Source organism: Helobdella robusta (assembly GCF_000326865.2).
Source record: "Helobdella robusta unplaced genomic scaffold HELROscaffold_3, whole genome shotgun sequence".
In the NCBI taxonomy this organism is placed as follows: Eukaryota; Metazoa; Annelida; class Clitellata; order Rhynchobdellida; family Glossiphoniidae; genus Helobdella; species Helobdella robusta.
In genome coordinates this window covers 2,760,659-2,775,425 of record NW_008704501.1, presented here as the reverse complement: position 1 = coordinate 2,775,425, position 14,767 = coordinate 2,760,659, and the positions used below count along the sequence as shown (strand labels likewise).

At 30.4% G+C, this 14,767-nt stretch overlaps 1 protein-coding gene across 1 annotated transcript; it reads right to left on the bottom strand.

Moving 5' to 3' along the window:
- Positions 1–5,773: 5,773 nt before the first annotated feature.
- Positions 5,774–9,483, bottom strand: HELRODRAFT_65888 (hypothetical protein; the record flags this gene model as incomplete). The annotated part of the gene is made up of 4 exons (XM_009021186.1): positions 5,774–5,978; positions 6,170–6,356; positions 6,786–6,926; positions 9,177–9,483. 4 exons carry the CDS (start codon positions 9,481–9,483, stop codon positions 5,774–5,776), a joined length of 840 nt encoding a protein of 279 aa, XP_009019434.1.
- Between the last annotated feature and the right edge of the window lie 5,284 nt (positions 9,484–14,767).

Sequence of the window (14,767 nt, the reverse complement as noted above, 5' to 3'; positions counted from 1 at the left end):
TGTTTTCGCTTCACAGCACCACACCAACAAAACACTATATATTTCTTTTTGGTCGTCGCCTTAAATTTTTCCTTTTTGAACAATCCTTTTAATGCCTATTTATTTATTTGTAAAATGTTGACTGGTTTCTAGTTTTTTATTTTGGTTAAATAACTTGTGGTATTTCTTGATTTACTTTGCATATATGCATGTATAAATAATTTCTGTTAGGTATGTTGATTTACTCATTATGATAGCTGTGAACTGTTTTTTCTAAATGTTCATGTTACGTGAATCATCCTTCAAAAACTACTGGGGAGTGTTACGTTAATTTGTTTAAAATCCGAATTTTTTTAAATTGACTTTTTTAAATTTTAATTTTCCGTCATTTTTCATTTTTTCAATGATATCAAATAAAAGCAACTGTTGTGTTTTTCTTTTCTTGCTAAAATCTCAAAATAGTTTGTACGATTAAATGTTTTTTGTTTTTATTTTCGTTTTGTCATAATTCGTTCGTTTATTTGGTTCATTGATTGGTCAATTGGTTGGTTGATTAGTTTATTGAATGAGTGATTGAATGGTTGGTTGATTGATTTATTGATTAATAGCTGGTTGAATGAGAGGTTAGTTGAACGTTCGAATTTATCGACTGAAACTTATTCTATACAGGCCGATTTTGGTTTTTATTTCAAATCAGTCACGATAGTTTGATGATTTTTAAAAAAACTGTAAACAATTGAAAAGAAATTATTAATAACCATAAGGTTCTTTTCTTTGCCGACCGGTCGGCTTCTTTGCGTTTCTCTATTTTCATTAAATAAATAAGATTTTCCCATTCATTTAGAACTTTAAGTTCATTCAGGCTCATTCATCCAGGTTGAAGCTACAAGAGGTGATCATCGTGGTGATCATGTGATGTCACGCTACGTTCGTTCATTCAGTGGCAAAGAATGCACGCCTGGCTGGGGTTCGTTTTACGGTTTCTACGAGTTCATCATGGAAGATGTCAGGCTACGTTCATTCATTCAATGGCAAAGAATACACGCCTGGCTGGGATACGTTTTATTCTTTTCTCTGTTTTATTCTGTAATTTAACATTAAGTATGAATGCTCACACGCACGCACACACACACACACACACACACACACACACACACACACACACACACACACACAATTACATTAAGTAGCTATATAGGAAGGTTAGATAGGCATAATTTTAATTTTATTAAATGTTGACTGGTTTCTAGTTTTTTTTAATTTGGTTATATAATTTTTGGATATTTCTTGAATTACTTTGTATATATGCGTGCATAAATACTGTTTGGTATGTTGATTTAGTCATTATGATATGCTGTAAACTGTCTTTACTAAATGTTCATGTTACGTGGATTATTATTCTTGGAGAACTTCTAAGGAGTGTGTATAATAACAATAATGGATAATAATTATTTTTTATCGGTCGATATTTTGTTATATCTGTTTGTTTAAAATTTGAGTTTTTTAAAAAATTGACGTTTTTACAATTTTGATTAACCGTCATTTTCCATTTTTGAATGAATTCAAATAAAAGCAACTACTGTGTTTTTCTTTCTTTACTAAAACCTCGAAATTGTTTGTAGATCTGTACGGTTAAGTGTTTGTTACAGTTTGAACAAGCCTTGCAAATATTTATTTTTTTCATCGTTTTATCACAATTCGTTCGTTTGGTTCATTTAATTTGGTTCATTGATTGATCGATTGGTTGGTTAGTTGGTTGAATGAATGGTTGGTTGATTGATTGATTTATCTCATAGTATTGTACATATGAAAAAAAATCCGATTAAGCCAACCCACGGCTTTAGTAGCAACCAAACCAAGATGATGATGATGGCAGGCAGACAGACAAACTGACAGACAGACAACCAAACATACAGACAACAGACAAACGAACCAACACACATATTAACACACATGCCATACAAACAAACCGATAGTAAAGCACAAACCTTAAACCTTATTCTTGAGGTACTCTATGTTAGAAACGTACAACATTCAATCAACCAATCAATTAATCACACATATACAACCAAGAAAGCTAACCTACGGCTTTAAAACATTATTGATTGATTGATTGACTGATTGATTGACTACTGACTACTAGAATCAAAGATATAGCCTATACTACGAAACTTGTGAGAAACATCAAGAGTTTTAGAATCAGGTAAGGTAATAGGAGGAATAGTAATAAAGTGTTTAGATTTATTAAAACAAATTAATTCAAATTTAGAAGTTTAAGACACGTAGAGTCAGACCAAGCGATAATTGAAGAAAGACAGATAGATTATGAAAAACACTATTGATATTAGATGGAGGAAAAGAAGAATAAATATAAGAATTATCAGCATGTAGTTGACTAGTGAAAGAAAAGTTGTTAATAATACGAGGTAATTCAGAGGTATAGAGTATAAATAGAAGAGGGCCAAAGATAGAACCCTGCGGTATCCCGAAATTAAGAGTAGAGGAGTAAGAAATAGAATTATTGAGAACAACAGAAAAAAAAGATTACAGAGATAAGAAGAAAACCAAGATAGACAAGAATTAGTAATATTAAAAGAAAGATCTAGCAGCCTTAAGAAAATAGTATGATCAACAGTTTCAAAGGCAGAGGAAAAGTCAATAGCAAGAAGAGTAAGATTACTATTGTCACTAGAGAGAAGGATATCATTATGTATTTCGAGTAAAGAAGTTTCAGTACTGTGAACAGGTCTGAAACCCGATTAAAATACAGGTAACAAGGAGTTAGAGTTTAAATAAGATGATAAATGATTATAAACTACTTTTTCTATTATTTTAGAGATGAAAGAAATATTAGTAACAGGTCTATAATTAGATAAAGATGTAGGATTTAAGGATAAGTTTTTAAGAATTGGAATAACAATAGAATTCTTATAAGAAGTAAGAAGTTTGGAGGTGGAAATAGATAAAATAACTAATTTGAGAATGATAGGATAAAATATTGAAAAAAATTCTTCAAGTAAATTAGAAGTAGATCTAGAGAACAGGTTGTAGACGGCATAGAATTAATAATTTTAGTAAGTTCTAGAAAATTTATTGGAGTAAATACAGAAAAAGATATGTAAAGTTAAAGTAAAGTTATGAGGAAAAAAATTAGAATTAGATGTTCTTAAAAGAATAATTTTATTTAAAAAAAGTCATGAAACTGTTGGGCAGAAAAAGATGAGTGAGAGGATTACTCATGAAGAAGTTTAGATAACACAGACCACCTATTTTTAGAATTAGATGTTGAAGCAGATGTTATAGAATTTCTAAAAAAAGTAGAGTGTTTAGAGAATAGTAGATATCTATAATTAATTAATTCAGATTCATAGTTAGAATAAAGAGAGTTAGATAAACTTAACCTATAGACTTTCTCCTGTCTTCTAACACTTTTCTTAGCCAATACACAAGCATAATCGAACCAAGGAGCCTTACAAGAATAGAGCTTATAAGTAAAAGATTTAAGAGATATAAGCTTATCAAGAATAGAAGTAATGTAGATATTAAAAGCGTAGACAAAATCATCAACATCGGAAAATAAGGTAGTATCAAAAATAGTTTCAGTAAGAGATTGAAGAAAAATATCTTTATTAAGAGAAGACCAGCATCTTTTAGAAATGGACATAGATGAATTAGAAAGAAGGAAAATTAATGAAACTACAAAGTTTCAATAAGGAGATGATCAGAGTAAGGAACAGAGCTAGCAGAGATATTAATAGGCTTAGAAAAAGATGAAGCTATAACAAAATCAATAGTGTTATCAGAAGTGTGTGGAAGAAAAGAACAATATTGTGCTAAGTTAAAAAGAGATAAAATATCATTAAATCTAGTACGAGTGTAAGAACAAGATAAGTTATTGAAGTGCATGTTGAAATCACCAGAGATGTAGAGAGGAATAGAAAAAGAGTAGAGATCCAGCGAGTGAGTAAAATTCATCTAAAAATATAGTAGGAGAAGAAGGAGGTCGATAGATTACAGCAGTACATACATGTATGTGACATACAAAAACTATTTTTTCATATTTTTATTAATGTGGTACAAATTTGAAATAACGATTGTTGCCTAAAATTTTTATTTTTACACTCTCGACCATTGAAACACAAAATTCAACAGTGTGATGAAGTGTGATGAAGCACTTGACCTGAAAGCTAATACACAAGCGTTTGAATATCAAATTGTTCCATCTAAGATTTTCTAACTTTTAACGAATTTAATTTAAAGCTTTCTCTAGTCATGTTTCTAGCCGCAAATCATACTTTTAAGCCATCAGCTATATATTTGTGATAAAATGAAATAAACATTCCGGCATTTTAACTCCTAATTCGATTTCTGGTCGGTGTTATGATTGTAATGATTTTTGGAGACCTATCCTGAAAACTCCGAAAAAGCAAAGCACACTATTCTTCGGTCTTTTACAATGGTTTGAATTTTAATAGACTAAATAGGTGATTCATGGCATTATTCGATGATTTTTGATTTTTACATAATTTAAAAAACTTTTCTTATGTTGTCTAAAGAAAAAATTTTGATCTAAGGGAAAAGTGAAAATTAACTCAAATATAAAAACGTTACTGGCTACCAAATACCTGTGAAAACATTATCCGACATACGGAAATTTCTGAAAACGTTAAATAACATGATGCTTTTCATAAGAAACACATAAGGATTATATGGCAGTCGGCGAAAGATGTTTGCTTGTTCTTAAGTGCCAGATTTTTTTTTGGATAATAGCAACGAGGTAATGATGAACAAATGAGACCATCTCTCAAATAAGGTTTTTAAAAAGAAATACAGATAATAGAATACAATGAATCAGTTTCAAAGCATTTATTTGTGCGATAATTCGAGCTGTGGTACTGATTATAAACATAGTCTCTAGAGCTAGACAAGACGGAAACGAACCCTAAAGAAAACTCATTAGCGGATATAAAATGACAGTTACAGAACACAAAAAAAGAACGGTACTTCCAATCAAATCTATTGTTTGACGTTTTCCCAGACACCTGTGTCTGAATTTGTATAGCACCCCACTCAAGAATATCTCAAAAGAGCTTTCCACGGAGCACATCGTTTCGTTGCTTAAACATTTTTTTGAAAATTCATCGATTGGCGATGGAACAGTTTTTTTATTGGGAAGTGAATCAGCTTGAAATTTGAGAAACGGAAAGATGGATAAACCAGATCATCGTAGCCGGATGATGACCTCGGCTGGTTATGCTCACGTGGCGGCTATGACCAACAGTACAATTTCAAACATATACCTTGCTAGAAACCATTCAGAAAGCGTGTATTCCAGAATGAAGTTGAACTTGAAAACATATATACTTTACTATTCATTCTTGCTACCGATATAAACATCGATTGGACAGCCCTATAGAAATAAACTAATCCAAAACATAATTAAATTTGAAATGGTGATTCAACTTCATACATAGCTGTGAGCAAGTGTTTTTGTTGATCCAATTTTAAAAAACGTATTATTTTTCAACTCGACAAAGTTTATAACCGGATCTCCCGCTTGAAATCAGTCAACCTAATCTGCCTTTGACGGATACGGTACCCATATACCTAAAATAATTTTTACCATACGAGTCACGTGTTTGAATAGTTAGAATTCCCAATAAGGTAATACTGCTGTTCCTCGATTTGCTTTCCAGGAAAAATAAATTAAAACACTTTTGCAAGACAATAAAAAATTAAAAGAATCATTAAAGGCAATTGTCAGCAGACACAAATAAACTATGAAAAATAGCGATTAAAAAATGAAACATTCATTTGCATTTGGATCACATTTATCAAAAATTTTTAAATTTGGATGATTTAAATCCCCGTTGTTTTGATCTTGAATAAAATCAAAAGAGGGCTTTCCAGTATTTTTTACACAGACACACCTTGTGCTTTGTAGATTTTGATCAAAGAAGCTTCTGGGAATCCCAGTCCATTCACGTTCGATGCTACCACTGCATAAATATATAAATAATTAAGATATTAAAAATTATAAAAAATAGTTATAATATAGTTATAACAATTATACAAATGGCAATTCATAGCATCCTAACATCACAAAATCTATGGTTCTCATTCATACGTTTTAAATATTGAGATACTAATGATATATTTCAAGCGTAAAAATGAGAATGAAAAGCAAAACCTTTTACTTGTACACCAAAGTTTCGTCCCTTCATTTTCTTTCCAGGCTACATTGCATGAAGGGAATATTTTATTAAGTTCATCAAGTTGAAATTTTTCAGCGACTGCCAGTTTGTACTTTTCAAAAGCTGATGTTAATTCATTCAACGGACCACCATTCTCATCATAAAACCGACCAACAACTTTTCCTAACAAGTCATCAGAAGTCATAATGATCGTTTAATATTTAATGAACGATTTATTGTAGTCATAAAAAATTACCTTCATAAATAATACAAAACGAGTGAGCGAGACACAGATATATTCAAATATAATAAACAGTTTACATTTTCATTTCAATTAATTAACTAATTCTTTATTTCGTTTACACAGGAATTGAAGATAGCCAAGGCGTAGCGGCCAAGACGATATTTGGGTTATTTATGAAAAAAAAATATTATGAACACAAAATAGCTGACTATTCCAAAAATCTTATCGTTTCTTGCATAAAAAGATTAAAGTTAAAGTTATATCTTGTTTATTTGACATTTCTATGTGGATAAATAATTTTCAGAGTAAAATTTTTCGAAAGACAATATACAAATAAAATTAGTTATAACTAAATATGATAAAATAACCGATGAAGGTATATTTTGAATTATAGAACTGAATCCATTTGTAAACTTCTAAAAGCTGACTTCCAGTGAAATCAGATATTTCATATCCAGGAACGTCGCTTGTGAAAAGTCCGTCTACAAATGACCTTGTGCCATCTTTACCTGTATAATTTTACGTTTATAATTACTTAAAAACAAACCCTGTCTAGAAATATATAATAGAATAATCATGTGCAAAATTTCTCGCATTAAATTTTACCACCCCTTCATTTAATTATACATAAATTTAATTATAAACATATATTTTGTACTGTTTATATTCTTCACCAAAGTAACCATATTATAGAAATCAAGCTTTCTCTAATCACATTCAGACTACAAAGATTCAAACAAATTCAGACTATATAGGCAGCAAGATAGTGTAACGGTTAATGGTACCTGGTCTTGCAATGCCATGACTATAACCTGCGTATCATACACATTATGTGTGTGATGCGTTGATTCATGCTTTATGTGTGTGAGTCAAAAAATCAGCATTAAATTTACTGACAATGACTCCTTTGGATAAATTTTTCAACTAAGTCACTGATTTTAAAATATGACATTCAACAAGTTTATCCAACATTTTTTGAATTATAACCTAAAGAAACTGACTTATGATAAAATATTCTACATTAAAAATCATTAACAATCAGTTGACACAATACAATATTCCTAGTATATTAATGAATATTCATGTCATTCATGTCATGTAATTGCACAGTGCTTATTGTTTGTAGCAGAAACAAAGATGCAAAATTCTTAGCTGTGAAATTTTATAACAGCAGAAAATTTTAATTCTATAATTTTCCAGCAGGTAATTCAAATTAAAAAAATTTGCTAATGTGGCTCATTGATGCACACTTTTTAATTTTCGAATAATCTCATTTTTGAAGATGTGTGCAATGCAACAATTATGTAGAGATGTTTTATGATGTTGCAATTACATGCCAATGTGATAAGCAAATTTGAACTATTGGTGCTGCTAAGCAATGAGTAAATTGAATGGTTAATTAAATAAAAAAATCAAGATTAAATGTGTTATTTTGAAATACAATACCTAATGGTACATCTACAAAAACATGCATTATGATACATTACTGTAAGGAGATTAAAAAATATTCAAAGAGTAGTTCTACTAGAAAATGTTGAAAGTTTCCTTCCTGGGAACAGAGGAATAATAATTGAGAATATTGATAATGATCACAATACAATAAAACACATCATAACTTAATTATACCATGCAATTTGTTCATTTGGGAACAGAATTTTCTAAGTATTGTTTGCTTATTTTTTTTTTCAGAAATTATTTCAAAAATAACTTAAAGATTAAAATTAAAAAGTTAATTGCTAAAATATAATAAAATGCCTAACATAAATTAAGAACTTATTAAAAATTTGTGCATTGTCTTCAAGCATAAATAATAAAATCATGTGATAACATTAAAAACAAATATAAAGTTTAAAAAATATTATGGCATTCATTTTTGAAGATCTATAAAAAAGTTTCTTAAATATTGTTTTCAGTTTGTGTTATTTTATGAAAATTTTTTTTGTCAATTAAAACTATTGTTATTCAATTTTTATTATATTGAGAAATATTAAAATCAGAAAATGCCTGTGTAAGATGTAGATAAAACAATGGAAAAAGCCAAAGCTCTGATCTCTCATAATAAAAACAAATATTGTTCAAACCAGTTAAAAGTAGCATTTGTATGCACAATATAATGTCAGGTACTATAATAAATATTATTATATAATCATTATTAAAGTGAATAACAATAAAGGAATAAAAAAAATAAAGACTATGCAAGTAGATGAAATGAATAAGCAAAGTACATTATCAGCTGATTTGAGATTTTAATATTTACTGTATAATTATTATACAGTAAATATTAAAATTATAAAACTTTTATACTATAATAGTTGTTACAAAATGTCATATGATTATGACATTATGAAACAATGAACATCACTTCAATGATTCAGACAAATTTGAGTTTATATGTAATATTTAGATAAAATGAGCTAGTTAATAAATCATATACATATTACAACAGACAACGCAAAGCCCAAGAGTAAATCTCAGATTTTGTCATAAACAAAAAATATGTGCCATAGTTTGTTATACAATTTTACATTTTGGTTACCTGAAAAATGTTAAATTAAAAAACAATATTAATTTTTATGCGCCTGGAACAAAATATTATTTGATCAACTTTGCAACCACACTGCACAGAACATCAGTTTTAAAAATACTTCAATTATTCATTTTATTTATTTAAATATCCAAATTAAATTGAATATATATATTTTTTATTGTTGTTAATAACTTTTTCCAATTATGTCAATCAAAGAAAAGAGACCAGTCACCTGCAAAGTAGCTGTAAGAACCAGACGTGCCATAATGCCTTTTGCCCGAAGTAACATCAAAAACTTGACCTAATATCGCAAGATAAATCTTATCATTATCATATCCTCGAAAACTGGCAAGGGATTCTTCAGTGATGAGTTTCCCATTTTCTTTACGGATGAAAATATTGTCATCTTCAATTTTACTATCAACAAATAATTTTTTTATGAACAAAGGCAAAGCCTGAATATCTAGCTTCCAAAAATTGTAGCTAATTATCAAAACTGATAAGAGAGCGACCGTTAAAGACAAAACCAAAACCTTCATATGTAAACCTTTTTTATAATCTTAAAAAATGGGAATATTCTATTCACTTGACATCTTCGCGGGAGCACTTCACATCACAGCTGCATAAACAACCGAACAAATTTTTAAAAGTGAACGTGCATGAAAATTGCAGTCAATAATTAACAATCGCTATCACCGCATTATTTATAATAGGTTCATATATATAAATATATATAAATATATATTCTATATATATATATATATGTATGTATATATATATATATGAATATACATATATTTATAGAATATATATTATATATATATATATGCACCTTGTATTAATAATATATAATATAAATGTATATGCAAGGTGCACAACGTCCGTCATAAGAAAACGAACCCGATAAGATAACGTCAAATACTTAATCATTGCACCATATAGGACGGCCCTAATTTTCATTGGATGAATGTCTCTTTGTGCCAGAAAAGAAAAAAAAACAAAATGTTGCGATGAGTATATAAAAACAAAAAAAGGAGCTTTGTACAAGTTTTTTAAAACCGACGACTCAAAATCAAAATCGATGCCAAATACTAGTTTTGCTACTGATTTCTTAGTAAGTTGATAAAAATGTTAGATAAATGTGCTTGAACATTTCATTAAATTTTTAAAAATATTTTACTCGTTGCCAACTGAGGAGGCGGTGGAAACTTGAATTGTTGAACCAGATATGAAAGTTCAAGACTTTAACGACATTGGTACTTGGTAGTGTGAATTTCTTTTGATGCATATAGTCAATGTACGAAATGAAAATTTTCATAATCTATCTCAAAAATTTCAAAAATAGGTCTTTTTCTAATATACATTTCAAATGAAAATTAAATAACGACAAAGTAGTCGAAAAAACTTGAATTAATTTTCCAATATGACCCAGTCCAAGGGGAGGCCTATTTACCAGCATACAACAGCTTCTTATGGGTTGAAGCAGGGATATGCAAAGAACCTCAATTTTTTCAACTTTTAATTATTTTCAGTAATGTCTCCCTTGCTCCAAACCACATATAACTAGAATACTTAATCATTGCACCACAAACCACAAATAACTAGAATAATAGGACTAATCGATCAATTCGATCTATCGGTCGGGCTATTTGTCGTGCTTGGATTGTTGGCTTACGAAATTGCATGGATTTTAACGAGCAAGCTAAATGAAATATTTACTTGATTTAATATGCTTAAAACATTGTAGTAATTCTATTTAATTTTAATAATAATTAATAGAATTATGTATTATTAAATTATTTTTGTTAATTTGAATATAAAAATTGCTTTTGGTCCGGTGAAATCCGGTGGCTTACTGAAGTAGGATTGAACTATAGTCACCCTTTTTTTTACACTATTCGACCATGTTAAAAATTAGTTTGCTTATGAAATAAACGGCATAAATAAATCAAAATTGTTATTTGAACAACTATCTTCATTATATTCAATGAATATTTTACATTCTACTGGTGCTCATAAGAAACTGGCTGCTGAAATCATACGTTGGCTTACAGCAGTGGCTTACAGGGTTTCATAGAACTCTTACGACAGCACTTTTTTGTACATATAATGCTTTAAATAAATCAATATATTCATATCACAATTATTTTTGTCAGTATAAATATAGAAATTGCTTTTGTCAGGAGAAAAACAGTGGCTTACTGAAGCCGTAGGTTGGCTTAATCGGATTTTTTTTCATGTATACAATACTATGAGATAAATCAACCAAACAATCAAACAATCAGTCAGTCGGTCGGTCGGTCAGTCAGCCAGCCAGCCAGCCAGCCAGCCAGTCTGTCAATCAATCAATCAACCGATCAATCAACTAATTTGAATGAAACAAATAAACAAAAATAAAAACAAAAATAAAAAAATTTGCAAGGCCTGTTCATTGAATTATATAATTCCATGGGCCTGTTCAAACTCGAACAAACAGTTAACCGTGCAGATCTACAAACAATTTCGATATTTTAGTAAAGAAAGAAAAACACAGTAGTTGCTTTTATTTGAATTCATTCAAAAATGAAAAGTGACGGTTAATTAAAATTTTAAAATGTCAATTTTTTTTAAATTCGTATTTTAAATAAACAAATATAACAAAATATCGACCGATAAAAATAATTATTATCCATTATTATTATTATCATACACACTCCTTAGAAGTTCTCGAAGGATAATAAACCAGGTAACATGAACATTTAGTAAGAACAGTTCTCAACATATAATGACTAAATCAACATACTAAACAGAAATAATTTATACATGCATATATACAAAGTAAATCAAGAAATATCCAAAATTATATAACCAATTTTAAAAAAACTAGAAACCAGTCAACATTTAATGAATAAATAGACATTATTAAAAAGATTGTTCAAAAAGGTACAATTTAAGGCGACGACGAGAATAAAATGTAGTTTGTTTTGTTGGTGTGGTGTTGTGAAGCGAAAACAAACACATTACACAAAACTAGTAAGAAGTCGCAAGAATAATAGTCAGTCATCTACCTATAATAAAATTACTCTCAGGGCCCTAGCATACTTATAAACATTGATTCAACTCACTTACCTACAAATTTGTATTTCTCCTTTTAGATGTTTCAAGTATTTTATTTAACATATTATAGCGTTTTTATTTTACTTGAAGCTTTTTAACTAACGTTAAGCCCTAGCCTACCTACAATTGTTTAACTCATCTCAGTCCCTAACTTACCTATGAATTAAATTAAAGCCCGGTTCACGGTAAAGAAAATATAAAGTTGAAGAGAAACATAGCAACAACGACAGCGAATGAATGGATGTTGTGTATGTATGTGTTGTATTGATGTGTGTGTATGTAAATGTGCGGGCGCGCACTCTCCAGAAACTTCTCACTATCGACGAACCTCCATTGCACCGACCATCATCTGACACGCATCGATGGAATGAATTTGACCGGATACTGAAAAATAAATTGAAAAAAAAATTAATTCACTAAAATAAAAAACAAGCAATTGGAAAAAATAGGCAACTTATCTTTGAGATAACACTCAATCTTTGTTCAAATTCGAGTACTTTCAAAGGTACAATGAGACAAAAACAAATTTACCTTTAACATTATCTTCGATTTGTCATCGGAACGATCATCATGAGACCACCATCTGAAACGTGCTGACGCCCACCACAGCCAACCTCTTATCATTCTGTAGACAAGTTTTTATTAATTAGCGAAGTAGTAAATCAAGAAACAAAGGAACGAACGAATAAATGATTAATTAATTAATCAACCAATGATTTAATGAATGAATAGAATGAATCAATGAATAAATTAACTGAGGAATAATTTGAAAGACAGTGATAAAATGAATGAATGAATGAGAAAAATAAAAAAAATAAACTAAATCATACTTCAAAAACCGTCGTTATTATCTTCGAATTGTCATCGGAACGATCATCATGGGACCTCCATCTAAAACGTGCTGATGCCCACCACAGCCCACCTCTCATCATTCTGTAGACATTTTTTAGTTGCGTATTAGTAAATCAAGAAACAAAGTAACGATCGAATAAATGATTAAGTGAATGATTTAATAATTGGTTGAATGAATGAGTGAATGAATGAATTAATTGATAAATCAATGATTCAATTAATGAATAGAATGAATTAACGAATCAATTAATAGAAGAATTATTTAAAAGGTTGAGTGATAAAATGAACGAATGAGAAAAATAAAAAACGAAACTAAACCTTACTTCAAAAATCGTCGTTACTGTACTTTCCATTGCACCGACCACCACCATCTGGTCGGCACACAAAATACCATCCGAACTTCAGAGTGTCAGTCGAACAGCCAACGAGCTGATTCTTCCTACACCACCATCATCATATGTAAATCATCATGAGACCACCATCTAAAACGTGCTGACTCCCACCACTGCCCACCTCTCATCATTCTGTAAACAAAATTTTTTTATTTGCGTAGTAGTAAATGAATGTTAGAATCTTAGAAGCAAAAAAAAATTAAATTATAAAATGAAAATAATGTAAAATAAATAAAATTTTAAAATAATAAAGTAAGTAAAATGTAAAAAAAACTTACCGTCGTCCATTCGACAAAAGCAGAATGTTGAATGCGGTCCGGTTCCTCCGTTGTCCTCCAAAACTGGTGCCAGTCCTACTCGAGGTTGTTGTAGAAACACAGCCAGTGTTGATGGAGAAAGATAGAGAAAGAGTAGATTCTCATCAGAAAGCTTAGCGGGGCCGGCATCTCAAATTGCTTAATAAAAATAATCCTATCTACCTATTCAATTACCTTAACAAATCTATATTAAATTGTTAATGGTACGATAGTCGAAAGTCCCCATTCATTCTTCCTCTTTGCACAGAGGTTCACCGACAACCAGGGCACCGGATAGAAAACCATTGCCCTGCGGATAGTAAACTATTGCCGTGCGGATAGTAAACCATTTGCCGTCCGGAAGCCGTGCGGGTAGTAGACTATGGCCGTGCCGCATGTTAAATCATTACCGTGCAGATAGTAAACCATTGCCGTCCGGATAGTAAACCATTGCCAGTACACCACTGGCCACCAAGGCTTACCTCTGACAACAGACTTCGAAATTCAGAGTCTATCGGCTATCGTACCCTCAACTTACCTATTCATTACAATTAAGCCCTAGCTTACCTAAAATTACAAAAAAACTCAAGAGCCCATTTCATTTGCCAATCGGCACCCACCCCACCACCTACGTAATGCCTTGGGCTCCAACTTAGTAATAATATAAAACTTAAACCCTAAATCTATTAATGAGTGTGTGTTACAACGTAGCCCTAACTTACCTATTCATTACATTATGGCCCTAGCTTACCTAAATTACAAAACTCAAGAGCCCAATTCATTGGCCTTTCGGCACCCGCCCCACCACCTACGTAATGCCTTGGGCTCCAACCTAATAATAATAATGTAAAACTTAATAACTAACTTACCTCTCGATACACTTACAGCGTTTATTTAATTTAAATTACAAGATTGTTCCTAGAATTAAATTATTTCTTTTAACTACCTATGAAATTAAATTACTCTCAACCTTAGTAATAATAAATTAGAATGTGTAATGAAAATAAAATAACGCTCAAATACTAATATGTGTTTATGTATGTATTTGTGTGTGTATAATACTCTGATGCGTGAAATGTGGGTACGAGAAAAAATAGAAGAGATAAACTTACGCTGCCTACCTATTCAACTACATTAGTGTTGGATGCTTCCTATCTATCCTACCTACAATTAAAATTATGCCTATC